This window comes from Myotis brandtii, unplaced genomic scaffold, assembly GCF_000412655.1.
Source record: "Myotis brandtii unplaced genomic scaffold, ASM41265v1 scaffold405, whole genome shotgun sequence".
Lineage (NCBI taxonomy): Eukaryota > Metazoa > Chordata > Mammalia > Chiroptera > Vespertilionidae > Myotis > Myotis brandtii.
In genome coordinates, this window is record NW_005365553.1 from 1,517,381 (window position 1) to 1,539,709 (window position 22,329).

The window sequence follows — 22,329 nt, forward strand, 5'->3', positions numbered from 1 at the left end:
CGCTCCTCCGCTCCGCATCCACCTCCTTCCCCTCCTCCTGCTCATTCACTCTTTCCCTCGCGCTCCCCTCCTCCTCGGCTTCCCCGCGCCCGCCAGCCCTCGCGCTCCCACTCCCTCGGCCCGTCCTCCCGCTCCCTCCTCCCGCTCATTCACTCGCCCCTCTCCCTTCTCCACTCTCTCCCCCTCTCTCCTTTCTTCTCCTTCTTTCACCCTCCGTCTCTCACACCCCCTCCATTCCCCAGTCTCCTTTCTGACACTGCACTGCAGCTGCTCCTCAGCCCTGCCCCCTCCCCAGTGAGAACAAACCAGCAACATAGCTTTTTTTCTTAGAGATTTCTATTGATCCGATTAAAGAAAAAAAAAAAAACCTTAAGAAACTCCAAACCCAAAAAAAGAAAAAAAAGCCAAAACAAAAGGGAGAACCTTCTCCCCGTAGCAGCGGCAGGAACTGCAAACATGATGGCGGCAGCTCCCATCCAGCAGAACGGGACCCACACTGGGGTTCCCATAGACCTGGACCCGCCGGACTCGCGGAAAAGGCCGCTAGAAGCCCCCCCTGAAGCCGGCAGCACCAAGAGGACCAATACGGGCGGTGGGTATCGCTTCCACCTCCCCGCGTGTTTATCATTCATCAAAATGGCGACCGATTTTTCGGAATAGACCTATCTTTCCATTTAATCGGTCGAAAAGCTGACCATTTAAATATCCTAGACCTGGGCGAAGGGGTCCGTCCAGGAGGAGGAGGAGGGTGACCCCCCGAGCGAGGTGACGGCCGCCCGAAGATGCGCGCTGCATTGAACAGTGTGATAAAATAAATAAATAAATGGCACTTGGGGAGAGGAGAGCCAACGATTGGGGCACCTGAGAGTTTTCCTCTCCATCCCCTTGCGTTGGGCCACAAGTAGTATGCGAGATCTCCGGGAGTGCACGCTCCTACCGCACTTACATTGTCGGTGCAAATTTCTCATTGATTTGTCTTCCGCGGTGTGCATAGGAGGGTGGGGGTGCCTGGTACTGTGACTTGTTAGTTAACATCCTGCGCTTCCTGGGAAGATGAGTTATAACGGGACCGGTATCGCTTCTTCATTTGCACGGGAGTCATCTTAACAATGCACCCAATGCATCGCGGCAGAGGTGAATTTATCTACAGCATGTGCATTAGAGACGGATGGGGGGCTTGCGAATGGCACACACCCGCAAAATTTGGAACCTTCATTCACCGAAGGAAGCTGGATTTTCCGGGGTGTTTCCTCTTTAAGACATGATCAGTTTTGCGGAAATTAAAGTTTATGGAGTTGGCTCTGATTTTTAAAACATTTCATTTCATGCTTTCGTGTTGGTTCATCTTATCCCCTTTCCGTTTTAAATGTTGTAGTTATTTTGGAGAAGGAACATTATCTGTTCGGTCATTTTTAAGTGTGTTTGATATAAATGACTCCTAAGCTTTTTAGCACTGGCAGAATTCTTAAGGTCTTTTAATTAATGAGCTTAAAGGAGATCATGGTAGACTAAGAAGTGCTAAAGAAATACCCCCGGATTACTTTGATTTGCCAGTTCAAATCACTTTGAGTTCTTTCCTGGCAGTTATTGAAGGCTTGGAATACACCCTACAGTTTGGGTGGATTATTTGGTAGGAGAATGGTTGTTTTGCATATTTTAAGTAGGGTATTTGTAATGGCTAATTGTAGTCCTTAAGTGTTTGCTAATGTCAAACAAATATAGTTCATCACCATTTGCAGTGCATTTATTTGTTTTGCAGTATGTTAGGAGAAGGTTTGTCATTTTATAATTCTCTTGAAGTTTTGTTAAAGGGTCAGTTCATTTTGTTTTACCATAGTAACCAGATAGAATTGGAAGACTTCCATGTTTGGAATAACAACTGGAATTTAGTCATCAGTTTCTACAGTGCTGCAGAATAATAGAACATGTTTAGATTTTAAATCCAAGTTTGAAAATGTAAATCTTACAAAATGGGAAACATTTGTACATATTTAGTTTTCAGTATAATTGTTTCATTTTTGTTCTTTAAAAAAATTTAACCCCCTATTTCCTTCAGCTATATGCCTAATGTTCTAATTGCTGTTTTTCTCTCTTGAGGGTGGAGAGGGGATACAAAGTTTAAATTATCATGTTAACAAAGTATATTTCTTTGCCTTTTTCAGAAGACGGCCAGTATTTTCTAAAGGTTCTCATACCTAGCTATGCTGCTGGATCTATAATTGGGAAGGGAGGACAGACAATTGTTCAGTTGCAAAAAGAAACTGGAGCCACCATCAAGCTGTCTAAGTCCAAAGATTTTTACCCAGGTAGGTGCAATGGTGAAGAGATTTTTTGATAAGTCCCCAAGGAAAGAAAGAGAAGCTCTTTGTGTGCTGTATGCTGTATTGAAAGAAATTCTTAATAGTGTAGACTTTATTTTATTTATGTCTTTACTGTATTAGAATGTTTGTGGAAATTCTTAAAGACTATTTCCATTGTTGATGATGTCTTTTTTTCTATAATAGATATAGTGTGTCTGTGATATAGGCCAATTGCGAGACGAATCTCCTAGGTATTTCTAAATACTCTCTTATTGGGGGGAAAAAACACAGCAAACTCTGAAATTTAAAGATAGAAACATTGACAGCTGGCATCAGGAAATAGGCTTCTTCTGAAGTTTTCAGACATCATTGTAATGACAATTAGTCTAGAGTGAATTCAGAAGAGGGGGTAGGAAGCCTTTTTAAAGAATGGACCATTTACTTCTAAACCCATTATGTACCTCTTTCTGCTTCATTGCTTTGTTTGTTGGCCCTGGAGTGAAGTAAAGAGGACAAGTGCTGCCTCTTCGGATTTTTAAAATATTGTGTTTTTAATGTAATTGTGACAAGAAAATATGTTATGTAAGAAGTAAAATAATGCTTCAAAATTTTGTTACTTAAGAGCTGTATTTGATTAAAATATGTTAACAGTTTGTTTGGTACTGTAACCCATTAGAATATGGCAAGTTTCGTAGGTGGTATAATTCTTTTGTACTTTTCAATGTGCTTTTTAAATTTCAGGTATTATACAGTTATGCATGTTCATCTTTTTAAAAATCATTTTGCTTCTCAATATATGGATTTTAAGTTTAATTGGAAAAACTCCATAGTTAACTAGTGTATCTCCTAGATAAAACATTAATTGATTTGCTTTTACTTAGATATAACTTCTGCCATTTTGGGGGCTATTCTATCTTTATGGTCAAAAATTTTTTATTCAGTGCTGAGGGGAACCGATACTGCTAATTTTTTTTTTTTCCTGGTGGCAAAGAAAAGCTGATTTCCTTTCAGTGATCTAATTCAGTAAGAGTTCTTTAATACAGCAAAGACATCTGTCATGAATGTAAGCAGAACATTTGGAGGATTTCTTTTTCATAGCCAATCACTTGCTGGTAGAAAATGGACCATTATGCTGGTTTAGAAGGTCTTAGAATGGTTGAAACTGTCATTTGTTATATAAGTTAAGTGTAGTTATATTTGGTGAACATTAAATTTATTAAACTAAAATGTAATCTATTAGATACGATGTCCTTCGAAAGTTTGTTTCCTGTGAGTGTAGTTTTGTAGGTGGCTTTCCGTGTCTCTGAAACTTTCCCTATGCATTAAGAAAGTTTGCTAATATATTTACATTTGTATATTTAAAAGATATATCATGATGGAAAAATTTAGTTTGGAATTGTGAAAAACCTAAATATAAATAAAAGCACTCAAAAGAGCTTGATTGCAGAATTAATAACATGATAGTTCTAGGAAAAGACTGCAATGGTAAATTAATTTCACTTTCAGTAGGTGAAAATGAAATAGCTTTTTTTGCATTATACATGAGGCGGTATCAGATGTTCAGGGATGTTTTAGAAAATTGGTGTTTATCAAGGATATTCCAAATAGTAAATTAAATGCCTTTTCATTTGAATACAGTTTATTTTCAGTGGTTTAGAAAGGGTACACCAAGAATTGTATCTTTTGTTCTTAGTCCACTTAGCGGTGCGTTTTTTTCTTATTACATTGAAATTGGTTATTTTATTTATAGTTCCGAGTCATGCTTTCCCTATAGAAAAAGAATATCCGTTAAAAAAAAGAAAGAAAGAAAACTAAAATGTGTTGGGTAAAATTTTGTGTGTGCAGTGACGTAACCTGATCAAATGTGAGTTGAAATGTCTGGATACAAGAAAGCTTATACTCTGCCTGTAACAGGTGGAAACCAATCATACACTATAGAATCAATTTTAAGGATAAGATAAAGCCTTGTAATTTATAGGAAGCTTTAATTCTGAACACTTTGTGTTTTAATCAAAATTTAACTAGGTTATTAGAGATGTATCTCTCTTCTTCTGATAGACTTTAATTGTAATAGTTTTCTTGTTCACACTTGACCACAAGCCTGTGGAATTAAGGTCCTGGTATCCCTCGCAATAACAACCTCTCAGTGCCTTTCCACTTCTTTTACTTCGATATACAGATATACTTAAGGCATACTTACGTCGCTCATCTCAGATGAACTAAATTTTAAAGCTTTTCTTTATATTGGGAAGTTATAAAGACTTTCTTGTAGGATTATTCAGTAATTCAGAAGTCCATTTTTGTGTGTTTCAATATGTATTTATGACTCTTTATTCTATTGGAATGAATATGCCTGATGTTTAATCCATGAACATTTTCTTGTGTCTCATTTGGTAAGGTAGTGTATTTGGTGAAAGTGTACTTTAGTTGTAACCTAATGGATTTTCTCAAATTACCTAAGTTTTGAAACAGAATGTAACTGTGTTCAAAAGGTTTAGATAAAATACTACTATATTTGACAAAAACTTTCCTCAGGATATATATGCAGAATACAGACACACTTTGGGGATGCTTTAATAAATTTCAATGCAAATGATATGTGCATTGTTTTTAGTATAGCCAATATAATCTTCTGATATTTATCATATTTGTTTTTCTTATTTTTGCTCAGGTTATGTCTTTAAAATGTCTTAAGCAACCTTGTCTTTCTCAGTAATTTTTTATGTTTATGGTTGAAATAAAGAAAACATTTTTACATATTAATTAATATGAATTTAGAATTTGTAGTACTGTATGTTACATTGTGTATTTCAGCATGTCATATATTAAATACAGTAATTTGGGGAATTGTATGATGAAGATTGAAAAGTCCATTTTTCAATTACTGTAATCAGAAAAAAAAGACCTACAAATAGATTTACTTTTTGTTGTGCGGTGTAATTCATTTATCTATTTTTAAAAATCTAAATTTTACAGAGTACTAACATTACTGGTGGTTTATGGATATATCTTTTTTTCTTGATTAAAGCAACCTAATATGATGTATTTATATATCAGTTTTTATAATTAGGTTATTTAAAGGTGTTGCCATGTAGTAAAAAACAGCTTTCTCATTTGGGGGACTATGTGGCTGTATTTATTTTCAGAATGGTAGTAGTGTTCTTTTCTTAATTGGCATCTGAAGGTGTGTTTAATTTTATTAATAAACAGATTGATTTTATCTGTTAAAAATATTTAATGACTGGTTCGGGTAGGTAATTGGAAAAACTTACTAGTTTAGAGAAGTAGAGGATGTATAAAATAAATATTTTCATATGCCTTAGATTTTAGAAGACTTCATTGTGTACCTATTTTTTTATTCTATTGTATGACACTGGAGATATTCATTATATCAATCAAACAGGAATCTTTCACTATAATCTTGGCATATATTTATGTGTAATTTATACAGTTTTCATATTTGCACTTAAAAATTGAATCACATTTAATTACTATATATTGTTTTCTTTCATGGTCCTTATGTTAAAATTTGAACATATTATATCTAGATTTATTATATTTTAATTGTATCACTGTCCAACTTAGGTGATGCTTTTTAAAAAAACCATAAATCATTTGCATGTTACATTTTTTTAAAAATCATGAAAAAGCTGAATGTAAATGAATTTTTCTTTTAGTAAAGGAAATATCCCAGACTGCCTTAATTTTGACATGGGGAAAATTCAGTGGCCAATTTAACCTTTAGAATTGGAATTGTGTAAGAATGATCTTTTTTTCTTTGGAAATCAGAGGAGTGAAAGCAGTTTAAAATAGATCACTTCTTTTGTTTACATTGTTGAAGGAAGGGTATTATGATATTAGCAGTACAACATGAATACTTTTGTAATAGCTTTTAAAAGTTATAGTTTATACTCTTTGATCTTAGATTCAAAGCATCTTAGAAATTTATTGGTATATATTTTAAGCCAAAATTAGTAGATAAATAGAATTGTGTCAAGTTGAAAAGCAAGTAGTATAACTTCCAATATTGTTCAGTTTAATAGGATAGTTATCTTTACACTGTTCTATACCTTTGATTTCAGTATGATAAAGAGTTGCTGATAGATAACATTTTTTTAAATCTTAAAGTTGTAATATTTATATTTGCCATACTACTTATTGTTGTGGGTTACTTTATATTTTATCTCTCTATATCCTCAGTTGAAGGAGGAACCATAATCTCTCACTTAGATATTAATACCTCTCTGAAAATTTGCTGCTGTTTTAATTCTTTCTCACTTTTAAGCTATAGGAGACCTTAACATCTGAAGGAATGTTACTGGCATAGCACAGCCTATATTAAACTTGTTTCCAAAAGATAATACTTAACTCATATAAGCAAATGTTTTATGGTATGGGATTTTTAGAAAGATTGAATTAGCCTTAAAAATCTTAGCTATTCATTTTATTTCATTCTGATGTTATATCTTCTATCATCCATTTAGTAAGTTATGGAACATCATTTATAGTGTCAGTGTTTTCATGAATAATATAACAAAATGTCCTTTAAAATTTGGTATTTGAAGCCTTCTGGATTTTGGAAAAATAGATAATTTAGAATTTGTGACATTGTAAGGAAATACAGTACATCTAACAACATTGTCTTTCAAATGTCATCCCCAAAGGACTTCAGGAACAGTTAAATATAGTGTACACAATTGGTGAACTAGCTCTGTATTTATGTATTGAAGATGTTTTGTATAATATACAAAGAGGAATAATTATCTGTGTCTTGGGAACTATAAGAAGTATGTGGTGTCACTAAAAACTCGAACAATAAACCACCAATTAAAACTTGCCTATGCTATACTTTTGCTTTTTTCCCCTCTGGTTTAAGGGAATTAAGATTTTTAAGCTCTTACATGACACAAATGACATTTATTGAATGCAGTTATGCCACTTGTTGACTAAAATTCAGTGCTTAATCTAACATATTTTACTATAGAGTTTAGCCTCAGTTGTTTCCAGTTTAGTGGAGCTATATTTTAAAGCACAACTTTATGAGCGAGTGCAGCTTTTCAAAATAAAATTGGGGGAATGAGGGTGGGAGATGTGTGCTTGATTGCCATCTCATTTCCATCTTTGGATACAGCTCTAGCATAAAGTTAAACAACATCTGCAGAGATCTGACTGACAAACATCTCTCTGGGACTCATCATTGCAGCCTGCAGCAGGTGCATTCAGCTTTGCAGTCTTTTCCAAAAAGAGGTTAGTTTGTTTAACATTTATCAGTAGACCAGTGGGAGCAAGTGACTAGAGAGAAGAGGTTGGTTGTCACTTGTCCAGTGCTGGAATACTACAGGTAATTGGACTGGACTGTTGGGCACCGCAGCAGTGTGTGTCTCACATTGCACTGCAGCTGCTATGGAGCTTAATTAACCTGACCCTCAGAGACTGAAGTGTCATAGCATAAAATGCAACATGCAAGAGATGAAGCAGTACTTTTCAATAAGTACTTTCTGATGCGCGGGTTGGTCAAAGTTCCATTTTCATCCTATTCTTTAAAGATATGTCATCAGTTTTTTCATTTATCAATATGCAAATATTTGAAACTAAACTAATTTTCATAAATCTGATAGAATCCACATAAAAAGAAGATGGAGGGGTGGCTTTAGGTATGGAAGCAAAAGTAATACAAGGTTAGTTCAGAAAAATTAAAATTTTCCTATTCCAATATATTTGAAAGTATATTTTCAAATCATGAGGGAGCAGAAAAAGTGGAAGTACGTTGTGTCCTTTTTGCTTTCTTACCTTAGATTAACGTTTGTTTATTTATTTTTATTGTACAAATAACCCATGTAAAATAAAGTGTATCTTTTCAGCATGTTAGGAGCTTTGGCACGCAAACTTTGCTGAGTGTTTTGAAGTTTTCCAACAAATAAGACAAGTATAGCATGTTAAAAATATTTTTAGGATGTTACAATGTAATGTAGAGGTGCTGTTGAAATGGTTCTTTACCACATTTTATTACAAGTAAATTAAAATTTGATTAAATAAAAACTCTAAAAACATCAGTCTGTTATTTATTTATATTTTAAATTTCTTAATGGGTTGGAAATACTGACTTACAATACACTGCCATGACATATAAAGAAGTTTCTTGTGTGTTCTAATAGTATTCCCAATTAATATAGGTATCTCATCACTGTCCTGTTTATTAATTGGCCCTTGAATGGAAACAGTTCCTAAGGTAAAATTGTCAATTAAATCTTCCAAGGTACTATAGACTTTTTAAAAATAATTGAGAATTTAAAAATCATTTGGAGTCTGTGAAACAGCTTTATAGTTTTGACTTACTCGTAGTTTTACTAATTTGAACTTTTTCTTATCTATTGAATGTAACTTGTCAGTTACCCAGTTAAGTTTTAGTTTGTACAGTTTTTTTTTTGGTAACATATACTTTTCTTGAGGAATTTTTACCAGTATTGCCAATAACTGTTTGATTCTGAAGCTACCATTTGTAAGAAAAGCCTATTAAATTTTATTTTGCTTAAAATTTCCATAGTTGGTAATTTATTGGTAATTATGGTAAATATATGAAATAAGATTAAAATAATTATCTCTAGACATCAAGAGCATCATTCCCACATGTTTAAACATATTTAATTTTTCAATCAAGATTTTTTATTTATGACATTGTGGACTATTATTTTCTTATCAGTTCTCATCAATATAAAAATGATTCTTTAAAATTTCACATATATCCTTCACTGTCATTTTAAATTTTTGATAAAAAAGATAAGAATAAACATTTTAAGGCTACAAAGTATAAAAACGAATATTATGTACACTGACAAACCTTTCGAGATACTTTCAATATTTGCTAAGTTTCAAGCCAGTATATGGATATCCTTTTCCATAGCAAAAGTTGATCATGAAAACACATAATATCTGCACTCCATCATTGATCTTTTGCTGCTTCCTGCAGGGCCTGTCATAGCATCGTTGACAGGACCAGATGAAAAATGAAATCAGTATCTTGAGTTTTTTAACAACAAAATGACTCAGGTAAGATTATTTGGTGTGGAAAATAAAACATTTTTTACCATTATTAAACTAATTTTATTTAATAATTGACATATAAAATTAATTTTTAAAAAATTAAGACCTGTTTTTGTCTTACTGATGTTCAGCATATTTGTAATTTCCAATTAATTTTACTCTGAACTCAGTAATTTTTAAATTTTAGACTGTAATGTTTCTTACTTTCCTTGTGAAACTGAGCAAACTTTTTGAAGTTTTGAGAAATAACTTTTCTTTCTATTTTAAAGACTAGTTATACATTGAAAACTAGATATATATTTAGGAATAGTTATATATTGAAGGCCCCATAATTCGTTTGCAGGATAAATTTTCACAGAATGAACTTATTAATAATTAAGACTTCAAGTCGTGTATTCCCTTTAGGATATAATAAATGCTGACTCTCAATTGACTCAGTTTTTAAAAATCATTCTTATCCTAAAAAAGAAAGTTTTGTCTTCATTTAAATTTTTAATAATTTGCTGCTCTAGGAATTAGATTGGGCAGTGATTCTATTTTAAGGTCTAATAATTTGGGGGAAGGGTAGAATAGAATGAATGGGGTAGTACATTTCATTAACACAAAATAGGGAATTGTGGTACATGTTTTTGTTTTATGTTACTAAATATTTTAGAAAAACTAGCATTTTAATTTGTGTTACGTTTATTTTTGAAATACTTGTTTTTGAAGAAGTTAGTGTTGAAGGCAAGTGAGCTCTTAGAGACTATTGGTTCACAGTCAATCTTTGTAGAACTCATTTTAATTTTTCTAATACTAATTTATGCTTTTTATAAAGTCATAAGTACTTTGAAAAAAACTAACCTAGTTTTACTTTTTAGTTTGAAATCGGTCTAGAATCTTTTCTCTTGTTAATTATGATGTGTATTTATCAGATGCTTCTAGGAACTCAGATGTAGGCAGCTCTTTGGTCAGTATGACTTAGAATTATTACAAAACATCTTTTCTTTGTAAAGGAATATGGGCATGTTTTGCTTTACCATAAAAAGCTGTGCTTTTATTGTTATTGTCCCCTTGAGTTTTGTTTTAAAATTTTCATAGTATATGGCATCTCTGCTACAGACTTTAATGAGGATACTTAGGAGTAGTGAAGAGGCTTTCTTTTAAAGGGATTGGAAAATCCTGTAGAACTAGATGAGAGGAATGGAGCTTAGATATGATCTCTTCCAGAATATTCATTTAACAGTTGAGGACACCAAGATAGCAAGAGATTATGTGTTGTATGCCAATAATTTTCTTGTAACTTTTAGTTGTGTTTTCTAACAGATAATAATTTGTGATATTATTATAATAGGTATTTCAGTCTCTTTTGGTTTTGCTCGACACTTTCACCCCCTTTTTTGGATATGACTGAGGAAATATATCTTCACTACTTCTTTCTTTTCTTTAAGATGTAGATGTCCCCTACATCTTAAAAAATTCAACTTATTTTTTTAAGCTGATTGAGAATAGTGGGTTGAAATAACAGTGTTTCCTTACCTGGCTGGTTCCCCTGACCTTCCTTACTACCATGACCAGATTTTAACATCTTTATGGACGATTATGTGCTCCCTTTGTGGATAGAACTAGGTGCAAAATGCTCTGACGATATTTCTCTCAAACAAGGGAGTGATAAGAAATAAGAATGATGAATACTGGTTATAAAATTTGATACTTGTATAATGATACAATTATGTCTAGAATTTGAAACTACCTCTTTCAATGGCAGGATCTTGAGAGAAGAGAGTAGACTTCAAAGAAGACTTCAAAGAAAGCTGACAGGGTTTGAGGGTTGAATTTCAATATGCTGCCTGGACAAGAGTAGGAGAGGTCATTTGAAGCAAGGAGATAAAATGTACAGTCATGGAAATATGAAAAATTCCTTGTATATTCAGGGGTCCAAAATTGGTTTGTTATTACTGTGATAGAAAGTGGATATTGCTGTAGGGGGAGAGTGGGGTAAGGGAGATACTTGTGCAAGTAAGAGAGAATGTACTACATATGAAAAAGGAAAAAAGTTAGAAAAATACTCATCCTAGACGTATTCATTAGCAAGAATTATCTTAAAGAAAAAGTACATCTGTGTATCTATATAATGACTGACATGGTACTGTAATTAAAATGTATGTGTCATTCGTATAAATATAAATAGTGACATTTGCACTTTGGAGAAAGGAATGACCTAGTTATCTAAAAAGAGTTGCATTGTAGATTGAGGAGTCTGGTTTTCTGCTTAGGGAATATAAGTAGAATTAAAGAGAAGACTAATTTGTTTAGAGAGGAAAAGATTAAGGGCAACTAGGAATACTGAAAACAGCGGTTCTGAACCTGTGGGTCGCCAACCTGTGGGTCGCGACCCCTTTGGGGGTCGAACGACCCTTACACAGGGGTCGCCTAAGACCATTGGAAAACACATATATAATTACATATTGTTTTTGTGATTAATCACTATGCTTTAATTATGTTCAATTTGTAACAATGAAAATACATCCTGCATATCAGATATTTACATTACGATTCATAACAGTAGCAAAATTACAGTTATGAAGTCGCAACGAAAATAATTTTATGGTTGGGATTCACCACTACATGAGGAACTGTATTAAAGGGTCGCGGCATTAGGAAGGTTGAGAACCACTGACTGAAAAAGATGTTAAAAAATATGAGAGCTATCTTTTATTAAGAATGTATGTGCCAAGTGTAGAAGAAAAATAGCTTGGGGACCTAGGAAGGACAAATATCAGTGAAGAATATTTTTCTATAATCAGGGAAGATCTGGAGATAAAAATCTGTTTTTGAAATTTGTTCACTGTTATATATCTTGTTGTCTATGCAGGGAGGGGCTTTTAAAGTTAGTGGCAGTGGTTTTTCTTTACTAGTTTTAGTTTGCTTTTGATTCATAGCTGTTTATAATCATATCTGATAAACTTTTTCTCATTTCTTAAATTATATGAATATGTAGGCCTTTTTAGCTCTCTTGGCATGTGGACAAATATATTTTCCAGTTTTATGAAAATTAATGATTTGCACAATACATACGTTTCTTTATGTTGAATTTGAAGCCATTCAAGCACTAAAGCTTTGTTAACGATAGAGATATTGGTATGTGTTATGTCAATGAAAATTGAGACTTATTGGTGGATTCTCTGGTGTTTTAGTTGATTTTTGAGATTCAGCATCATTGATAAATATTTTGTATAAGAATCACTCTTAATACTTTATCAAATTCAGATGAATTTTGTAATACTTAGAAAAATATGGCACTGTTTTTATACTTAGAAAATGAGATTAAAATTTATCTGGCATTTTATACTGATTTATGAAATTATTAGTTAGTTGTATAGGGACACATTAAAAAATTGACAGCCAACTGACATTAAGTACCAGATGGGAATTTGAAATGAAAATATCCATGGTGTAATCTTTATTGAAGTACTCATAATTTAATAATACCAGTTGTGTAACTCAAAGGAAACATAAGCAAAGTTTCATTGTCGTTATTGATAATCATATCATGGGTATGCTATCATGACTTGTTCTCTTTTTACATTTTTCAATTACAATTTTCAATTACAATTTACATTCTGTATTATTTTGTATTAGTTTCAGAGGTACAGCATACTAGCTAGAATCATATACTTTACAAAGTGGCCCCCCTATATTTTCTGTACCCACCTGGCACCATACATAGTTATCACAATATTATTGACTGTATTCCCTATGCTGTACTTTACATCCCTGTGACTGTTCTGTAACTACCAATTTGTACTTCTTAACCCCTTCAGTTCTTTCACACAGTCCCCCAACCTCCCTCCCCTCTGGCAACCTCCAGTCAGCTCTCTGTGTCTATGAATATGTTTCAGTTTTGTTTGTTCATTTATTTTATTATTTAGATTCCACTTACAAGTGAACATGACTTGATCTTAAATGAAGAGCCAATACAGAACAATTCTATTTTGAAGAAATTTGGGGTTTGTGAAGTTTTTCAAAGTAACATTTGTTTAAATTCAACAACTTGTACGAATTCTGCCTTTAAAATGCTATTTTATTTTTTATTTATTCCTTCTCCACTGAAAATTTCCAGCCACGTTTTCTTTACAGTAATAAATTTATTTTTTGAAGTGTTTATCTATTCTGTTTAGGAAAGGTATGTTCCTTTCAAAGCTTTATCACATTTTGACTTACACTGATGTGTTTAACATCTTGTTTAAAAAGCAGAATGGCTCTGGATATGAAAATGCAAACTGTGATAATAAGCTGGATATGCCGTATGTGGCAATTTAGGTTGGCATATATCTCAAATGGCATGTTTAATGTACTGTATTACTAATATTAGTAATTTTGCAGTGGAAAGCTGCTACTTTTATTATATGGTCTCATGCTGGTGGGCTTAGAATGCTGACAAACCTTTTACTTTATAAATCCCTCTTTTTACCTCTTATAATTTTTTTTTCTGTTGAAATTATCTACCTGGGATCTGTCTTAGTAACTGACTAATTAGTCTTCCAAGTTTGTGAAAATAAGAACCTTACAAATAGATAGTGTGTAATTAGATGATTATGAATGTGAATAGTAACTATATATATTGCTTTTTAATGCTAATAGATTTGATGTGGCCAAAAATGCTTTAGTAAAACAAATAATTAAGAATGGAAATCAATACTTTTATTTTTAGTAAATGTACATATATAGTTAGGAAAAGCTTTGAGGTTCTATGGTCTTGGCAATAAAGCCATTTAAAGCAAACTACAATAAATATTGCCCCTTTATGACAGAATACTCAACTTTGAAATCATATTCCATTTTTCTTGGACATAATTTTTTCCCTTAATTCTTTAAAATGTTGTTTTTATCAAAAGGTCCTTCAAATAGTTCAGCAGGTTGTATTAAAAATCATTAGAAACTGCAATGTTACAGGGATAATTTAAGTAATTTAAAGGGACAAATAACATAGGTAAAGACTATGTACCTTTTAAGGAACTTACAATATAATAAATATGATTCTGTTTAAGGAAAATTTTGGGTTTGGGAAATTAACAATTATCGAAATCCAGTATCTTTTAAAGAGCCAGGCTTTGAATTTCTGTATGTGCATATTTAAACTATTTCTATTACTATTAATGGAAAAAGTGATGGTCTTTTTAAAAGTCTAAAACTACTTAACTAATTTACTTAGTATTAGTCACAGCTTAATTAGATCTTACATTCCTTACTCTTACTTTAATTCCTAAATATTAATGTAGGTAGGAATTTTTATTTCTTTCTTGCAGTTGAGGAAAATAAGACAGTGATAATTAAAATGATTTGTGTTATAGCAAGCTTGTGATGAACCTGTTTATTTACTGTTATTCTATAACTCTTTGCATCAGACTACTTATACATTTTAATTTAGAAATAAAGTATTCAAAATTTAGTTGAGATTCACTAAACTGTCACATTGGTCCACCACTAGGAAATACTTAGGTATTTTTGATGGGTTTGATAATTTTTCCCTATTCGTATGGAAAAGCTACAAATTTATTTTTGCCAAGGAAAGCAAAATTGTAATAATTAAGCAAAATAGAGTAATAAAAACAAGTTTTTTGTCTTGACCTACCCCCTATAAACATAGAACCTTAACATTGTCTATGTATTTTTGCATCTTCATATTTACATTGGACTTCTAAGATAGTTTGAAAATTTGCCTAATTTATTAGATTAATTTCTTTACATGAAATTATTCAGTATTCTTCAGTTAGCACTGTAAGATTTTGTCTTTCACTTAAGTCATATATAGCCACTACTCTAGAAATTTGTTAAATTATTTACTCAGGGTTAGAAAGGTCTGGTGAAATCACTATGGTAGTACTTAGTATAACCAAAATTTTTATGAGGAAACTATGCTTTGGATATTACACAGTGAGGTTTATTAAGAAATTATCAAATGGCTCAGTGCTTTGTAATGCCTTCTGGGGATGCGAGATGAAATACAAGATTCCTTTTTTTTTTTTTAATATATTTATTGATTTTTTACAGAGAGGAAGGGAGAGAGAATGAGAGTTAGAAACATCGATGAGAGAGAGACATTGATCAGCTGCGTCCTGCACACTCCCTACTGGGGATGTGCCCGCAACCAAGGTACATGATGCCCACCTGAATCAAACCTGGGACCTTGAGTCCGCAGGCTGACGCTCTATCCACTGAGCCAAACCGGTTAGGGCAAGATTCCTTTTTTAAAAAAATTTTACTTTATTGTTTAAAGTATTACAAATAGTAGTACATGTGTCTCCTTTTTTCCCTCTTGACCTCCCCCTGGCCTCCGTGTAATTTAGTATATTCATAATGTTGTGCAACCATCACTTTAAGTAAGCTAACTCCAGAGCATTTCATCACCCCCAAAGGAAACATGTTATCATTAGCAGTCTTTCCCTCCCCTGCCTTCCTGCTGTAGTTTGACAAGATTCCCAGAGAATGTGGTGTCACACAGCAGAGTTTAAATTGGAACTCTGTCACTTATTAGCTGTATGAGTTTGGTCAAATAATGTAATCTTTTTGGACCTCTAATTTTTTTCATCTGTGGAATGGGGATATTAGTACCTCTTGCATAATTATAAGTTGTTGGTCTAGGTACCATAAAAGGAAAAATGTAAAAGCATGTCATGTATTACCTGATGTATAATAAGCATTTTATGACACTATCTTTTTTTATCTTCTTTAACCATTTTTTGTTAATTTAATAATACAAAATTTACAGCAGAGATTTTAATGTAAAATAAATTACATTAATGTGGCCCTAAAAGGAAAACATTGCTATAAGGATTCTTTAAAAAAATTTTTTCTCACAATTGATTGTTATAAAAATGCAGGCTATGCAGAGAAAGTTAAAGCTAACCTCTCCTCATCCTACTCCTTTAAGATAAGTAATATAAATAATCTGGTATATATTCTTTTTAGACTTTACAAATGCTTTTTTATATAGATTCATATTTTTAGGATATAGGTACAAGTGATATTAGTTGTTATGAATAAGAATGTGTTTTCAGCAGTCACCTCTATTTAATGGATTTATAGAGTTTCTCTAAGGTGTCCTTCCAATCTCAGCTGTGTAAATATTTTTACTTGGATAGCCTAAAAATGTGTTCTATGATACCCTTGAAGATAAGCAGGGCTTTGTTTGTTTATTTTTTACTCATATAGTTCAGATGAAAACTAGGGACATGAATTTATAATATTGAAGTATATTATAATCTCATATAAGCATATAGGCTTATTTTTATTAAGATTCAAGACACTAAGACTTCTGAAAATCCTTTCCGTATTAGTAAAAAAGAAAGTAATCATATATTAAATGCTGAGGGTAGATGTTTAATAATATAGGTGATGATTCACAAAGCTTGTTTTTCAGCTTAAATTTTTTAAATTGCTCTGTGAGGGCCTTGAACATTTTAATTCATGTTTCTGCAACTTCCATGAAAGACCCAAGAAAACTTAATGGTGTAGTTTCACTAAGAGTAGCTTTTTTTAAAAAAAGAATAGTTTATTGATTTTTAGAGAGGGGGGAAAGGAAAGGGGAGAGAGGGAAATATCTATGTAAGAGCACATCAATCAGCTGCCTCCTGCACCCCCTTACCAGGGATCAGAGCCTGCAACTTTGCCATGTGCCCTTGAACTGGCAGCCAGTGCATGGGACAACTCCCAGTCCACTGAGCCACACCGGCCAGGGCACTAAGAGTATCCTTTAGGAGTCATGGTTTATGTCCCTATTCCTTAACAAATATTCATATTTTCCAAGAGTTATTACAAAATTTTTGATTGCTATTATGGTAAAATTGTTTTTATGATATGTCTATATTTTGTTAATCAATGTATAAATTTAATGCTGTATTTAGATGCCTTAGATATTAAATATTTATATACTAGATGTTTAATATTATTCTAATATAGCATGAAAAACTGTATATATGATTTTGTTTTATATGAATGTGCCTTAAGGATAATAAATGTAATTATGATCATAGTAATTTTGGGGCTGCTTTGTGGAAAATATAAAATCTGAGTGAATATCTGTCATAGCATAGAGTAAGTTCAGTTTTATGTTAAGAAGGTTGTACTTTTGAATATATAACAGTGATTCCCAAAGTGGGCACTACCGTCCCCCGGTGGGCACTGCAGCGATCCAGGGGGGCGGTGATGGCCACAGGTGCATTTGGGGGTGATGAGTAACTGCTATTAAAATTTAAAAAAAATTAATTTCCAGGGGCTGAGTAATATTTTTTCTGGAAAGGGGGCAGTAGGCCAAATAAGTTTGGGAACCACTGATATATAAGAATACTAGGTGCTATAGGAAAAAAATAAAGTGAGAAACTTTGCTAAAGATCATTTAATTCCATGTACTATTTAGAGTAATGGATTTATTCTTGGAGACTTAGAACTTGTAGAGATTAGAGTGTTTAAAGTCTTATTGGAATGACAGTGATACTGAAAGTTGGCAATTTGTAGAAGAGGAATCTATGATAGCCTAGGGTAGAGAAGACTCAGGTTTTATCTTTGTTTATATTAGTGTATGGTTTTGGGAAGTAGTGAAATTTGAAAAAGGCTATGAATGCTGAAAATCACCTTAACTTTCTTCTCACTTGTAGCATTTTCAGTTTTCTTTGGAACTAAGGCAGTAGGCTACACAATATATAATTAGTTAAAATATCAATTCCAAAACAGAGTCTGCTATTATCCTGTTTGATTATTTTATGTTCTATTTCACTGAGAAAATAAGATTAAAGGAAATTTCATAAGCTCCCACCACCAGATTTAGTCACCTAACTACATCAGCACCTGTTCAGTATATATTTTCTCTTATTATTTTAATAAACTTTCCCTGCCCCTAGCAAAGGCCAATCCTCTGCTTTTATTCTATATTTTATTCCCTCTTAGCTACTCAGACATGTTTGGGAATATTTTCTTCTCTCTCTTTTTTTTAACATTATCAATTTTGCCCACTCTATTTTCTTTCATCCTGCAAACATACTGCTATTTCTCTGATCTTAAAAAGCAAACATTTTCTCCTATTGCATTTTGTTTCAATTACCATGCCAATAACAGTAAAATGCTTCAAAATAGTTGTCTATACTTGCACTATCCCTAGTTCCTCTAATCCGATTTTTATTTTTTAAGCCATTCCAGTTAGGATTTGACTCCATCCTTCCAGTAAAACTGCTCTTGTCAGTGTCTGGTGACGTCGGTGATGGTAATCTAATGGTCAGTCCTCAATTCTATCTTTCTATACCAATCAGCTGATCGCAGCAGTTGACAGTTATCACTGTCTCCTCTTTGAAACATTTCATTGTGCTTTCAGCACACATCTACCTCATTGTCACAGCCTCAAGTTTCCTTTGCTGGTTCCTTTCCATTTCCCTGAACTCAGTCCCTGAACCACTCTCTTCTTTATACTATTCATGTTTACTCCCTTGGTGGTCCTATCCCGAATTATGGCTTCAAATAAGCCTCTATTTTTTGATTACTACCAAATGTTTATGTTCATTCTGGACTTTTCACCTGAGTTCCAGACTATTGATGCATCTGCCTACTTGATATCACTTGCGTGTCTAATAAGTATTAGAATTAAATATGATTTTAAATATTCTGATCTTTCTGTCATATTCCCCTATCTACTTCTCCCACAAGCATCTCCATCTTAATTGGAGTTTCATTCTTCCAGTTTCTAAGACCAAAATTCTTAGAGTCATTCTTACTTTCTCTCTTTCGGTCAGACGTCACATCTAATCTGTCATAATTCTGATTCTGTTAAAGATATTTGCCTTAAATGGAAGCCAATATCAAAAACAAGTAAATGTTGCAAAAATGCAATCTGCTCTGCTTAGCCAAGTAAAGAATTAACCAACCGCTCTAACCAGTTTGGCTCAGTGGATAGAGCATCAGCCTGCAGACTGAAGGGTCACAGGTTCGATTCCAGTCAAGGGCATGTACCTTGGTTGCGGGCACATCCCCAGTAGGAGGTGTGCAGGAGGCAGCTGATTGATGTTTCTCTCTCATCGATCTTTCTAACTCTCTATCCCTCTCCCTTCCTCTCTGTAAAAAATCAATAAAAATATATTTTAAAAAAAGAATCAACCAACCAAGGATGTGGTTAGCTGTGAATTCAGTATTAAAACTCTGAAAAGCTTGAGTTCATGTTTAGTTTTGTTAGAATTAGTCAGGAAAGAATCTGTATTCTAAGGAATACATTCATTTTAGTAGCATAAATATTTTCGTACCTTTGGGAATTGATTTTTAAAGAATAAATATGAAACAGTAGGATTAAGACAATTCTAAATAATACCAGTTCATTGGACTGTATCAAAATGAAATCTATTGATCTTTGAGGACACAATTAGCTTAAAATGTAAACTATATTAGGTGATATATGTACACTTTGCGAATGATAAATACATAGATACTGAACCATTTGGAATTTTGTGCTAAATCAAAACTTCATTTTTTTTTAGTATTTCACCTTAAAGAAATTACAGAAAAAAGAAGTTATTCAAGTGCTTTCTGTAAAATATTTTAAGGTAACTTTTATGGTTATCAACTGAGAATGTCATCATATTGTCCATGAGAATTTATTCTAGTTCATGGATTTGATTTCTCTCTTTAATTTAAATCAGTTAGTTTTTACTTTACAATTTATTTTCTTTTATACTTCCAAATAGTTTGTAATTTCACCTTTAATTCTTGTTTACATTTCTAGAAAGGGAATTCTGTCTTCCCATTTTGTGGTAATCATTTACTTAGCTTCATTTTACCTTTTTCAGACTCTTGTTTTATTATCTCATTCTTTTGGATCTTATTATTTTAAGCACTCCTTGGTTTAAAAATATATTCAGTTCTATTTATCTTAAATTATAAAATACTAAATCATTTCTTTGATTCCCATAATTCTTTTATTGTCACTGCCTCTCTATAGTCATTAAATTTCTTAAAAGGGTAAGCTGTATACTTACTTTCTATTTTTTCTGTATTCTGCTCCTGAAGTTACCCAGCTCTCTTAAAGGTCATTGACATCCTCTTAGTTCCTTAATTCATGGAACTAAATTTCAGTCATCTAGTCATCACATATTTGGTTGTGTTCCTGTATTAACACCTCCTGAACACACACACACACACACACACACACACACACACACACACACTACTAATATATATCATTAAGGTTTCAACTTACTGGTACATATTTTATCATCTAGGAAGTTTTTCGTGATCACCTAAATCTTATTAAGCTACCCTTCTTTTGTGTTCATGAAGCATATAGTACGTCTCATCTTTATTGTAATTGTATAGCACAGGAGACTATTAACTTTATGACAGTAAAGACCATGTCACCCTTATTTACAATGTATCCGTAATACTAAGGGTCTTCCACATAGTAGGTGCACAATATATATTTCACATATATGAATAAATGAGTAGGTGAATAATTCAGATAGCCAAAACTGTATTTATTTTCATAATTTATAAACATACCTTTCTTTTTTCTGTTTCACTTATTGGTACTATTTACTTTCAAGTTACCCAGTTAGAAAAACTAGATATATTTGATCTTGTGCTCTTCTTTATTCTTTTCTTTCTAATTGCTGCCAATTCTTGTCTGTTTTACCCATGAATTGTGCCTTGAATTAATTTTCCTTTTTATGTTCCTGCTGTTTTTCTCCATCATCAGATGTTTAACCTGAAACTGTGCTCAGTATAGACTCTACTAGGGTAACAGAGAATCATATCTTGGCATATTCCATAACTTCCCATTCATCTTTGGTCTTAAAAACCCCATCCAGTCTTGTGTAATAAAAAATTTGAATCTTATGTCTGATTTAAAGTTCTTCCTCTGCCCTAGCACTAATCAGGCCTTGGGCCCTTGGAACTTGAAGTTGGTGTATTTTGTTCTTTCTCTCTTTAGATTTCAGTAGGGACATGGATTGATGCTGAGGTACCTCATTCCCCGCCCCCCCAATTCTGGTTCTAGCTCCTTTAAGTTTAGGGTCTGGGTGGAAAGAAGAAATGGGCAAAATTTTGTTTTTACTTCACTAGGCTTATAATTGTAATATTTTATTGAGTTTTGCTGCCTCTGTGACTGACACTGAGTAGCCATTTAATGCTTCCTTTTAGTGGCACGTGTCCAAATGATAGCTTTTTCATACAGTACATTTTTTAATCTCTGAAGGGGTCTGCTACTGCACAATTAACTTACTCTGAGATATCCTAGTGAACTGTCTTTTGGGCCTTCTGTGTTCCAACCACTTAGGCATAGTCTAATATCTAAGTCTTCTAAGCCCGGAGTGAAAAGGTAGTCTCTTATTGTGAGTGCACTCGGTATGCAGAGATCTCCTCCAGCACCACAGGGGAGTGTGCTCCCAAAAGAGCAACTGTCTGGCCTCAGTTGTTTTCGATTCTCTTTAGAATGTGAGTGTACTTATTTACTTCTTTTCTCACCTTTAGGTTCTAGTTTCCAAACCCCAGACGATAGGAGAGGTATCAGTAATCATCCTCTTACACATATACCAAAGTCTTTTAACCCATATTATTTAGTTTCTGAGCCAAAATAACATATTACCAATTATTGCTCTTCAGGCAGGAAAAATACTTTTATTGGGCATATTTATAATCTACAAAAAATAACATTTTACAGAGTTTGGGAATATTAAACAAGGGAGAATAAATTATAATACATTGATCTTAATAAAGGGCTGGTTTGGAATACTTTAGAAAGGCAAAGTAGCCCTGGCCGGTTTGTCTCAGTGGATAGAGCGTCAGCCTGCGGACTCAAGGGTCCCGGGTTCGATTCCAGTCAAGGGCATGTACGTTGGTTGGGGGAACATACCCAATGGGGAGTGTGCAGGAGGCAGCTGATTGATGTTTCTCTCTCATCGATGTTTCTAACTCTCTATCTCTCTCCCTTCCTCTCTGTAAAAAAATCAATAAAATATATTTAAAAAAAATAAAA

The 22,329-nt window shown here is 33.1% G+C and overlaps 1 protein-coding gene across 2 annotated transcripts in view; it reads left to right on the top strand.

Moving 5' to 3' along the window:
* The first annotated feature begins 36 nt into the window (after positions 1-36).
* Positions 37-22,329, top strand: part of NOVA1 (neuro-oncological ventral antigen 1) — a 151,378-nt gene continuing 129,085 nt past the window's right edge. Inside the window, exons 1-2 of one of the 2 annotated variants that reach the window (XM_005873292.2) lie at positions 37-592; positions 2,163-2,306. In XM_005873292.2, coding sequence (XP_005873354.1) covers positions 457-592; positions 2,163-2,306 — 280 coding nt within the window. In that variant the 5' untranslated portion in view covers positions 37-456. The other variant, XM_005873291.2, reaches the window with a different exon arrangement.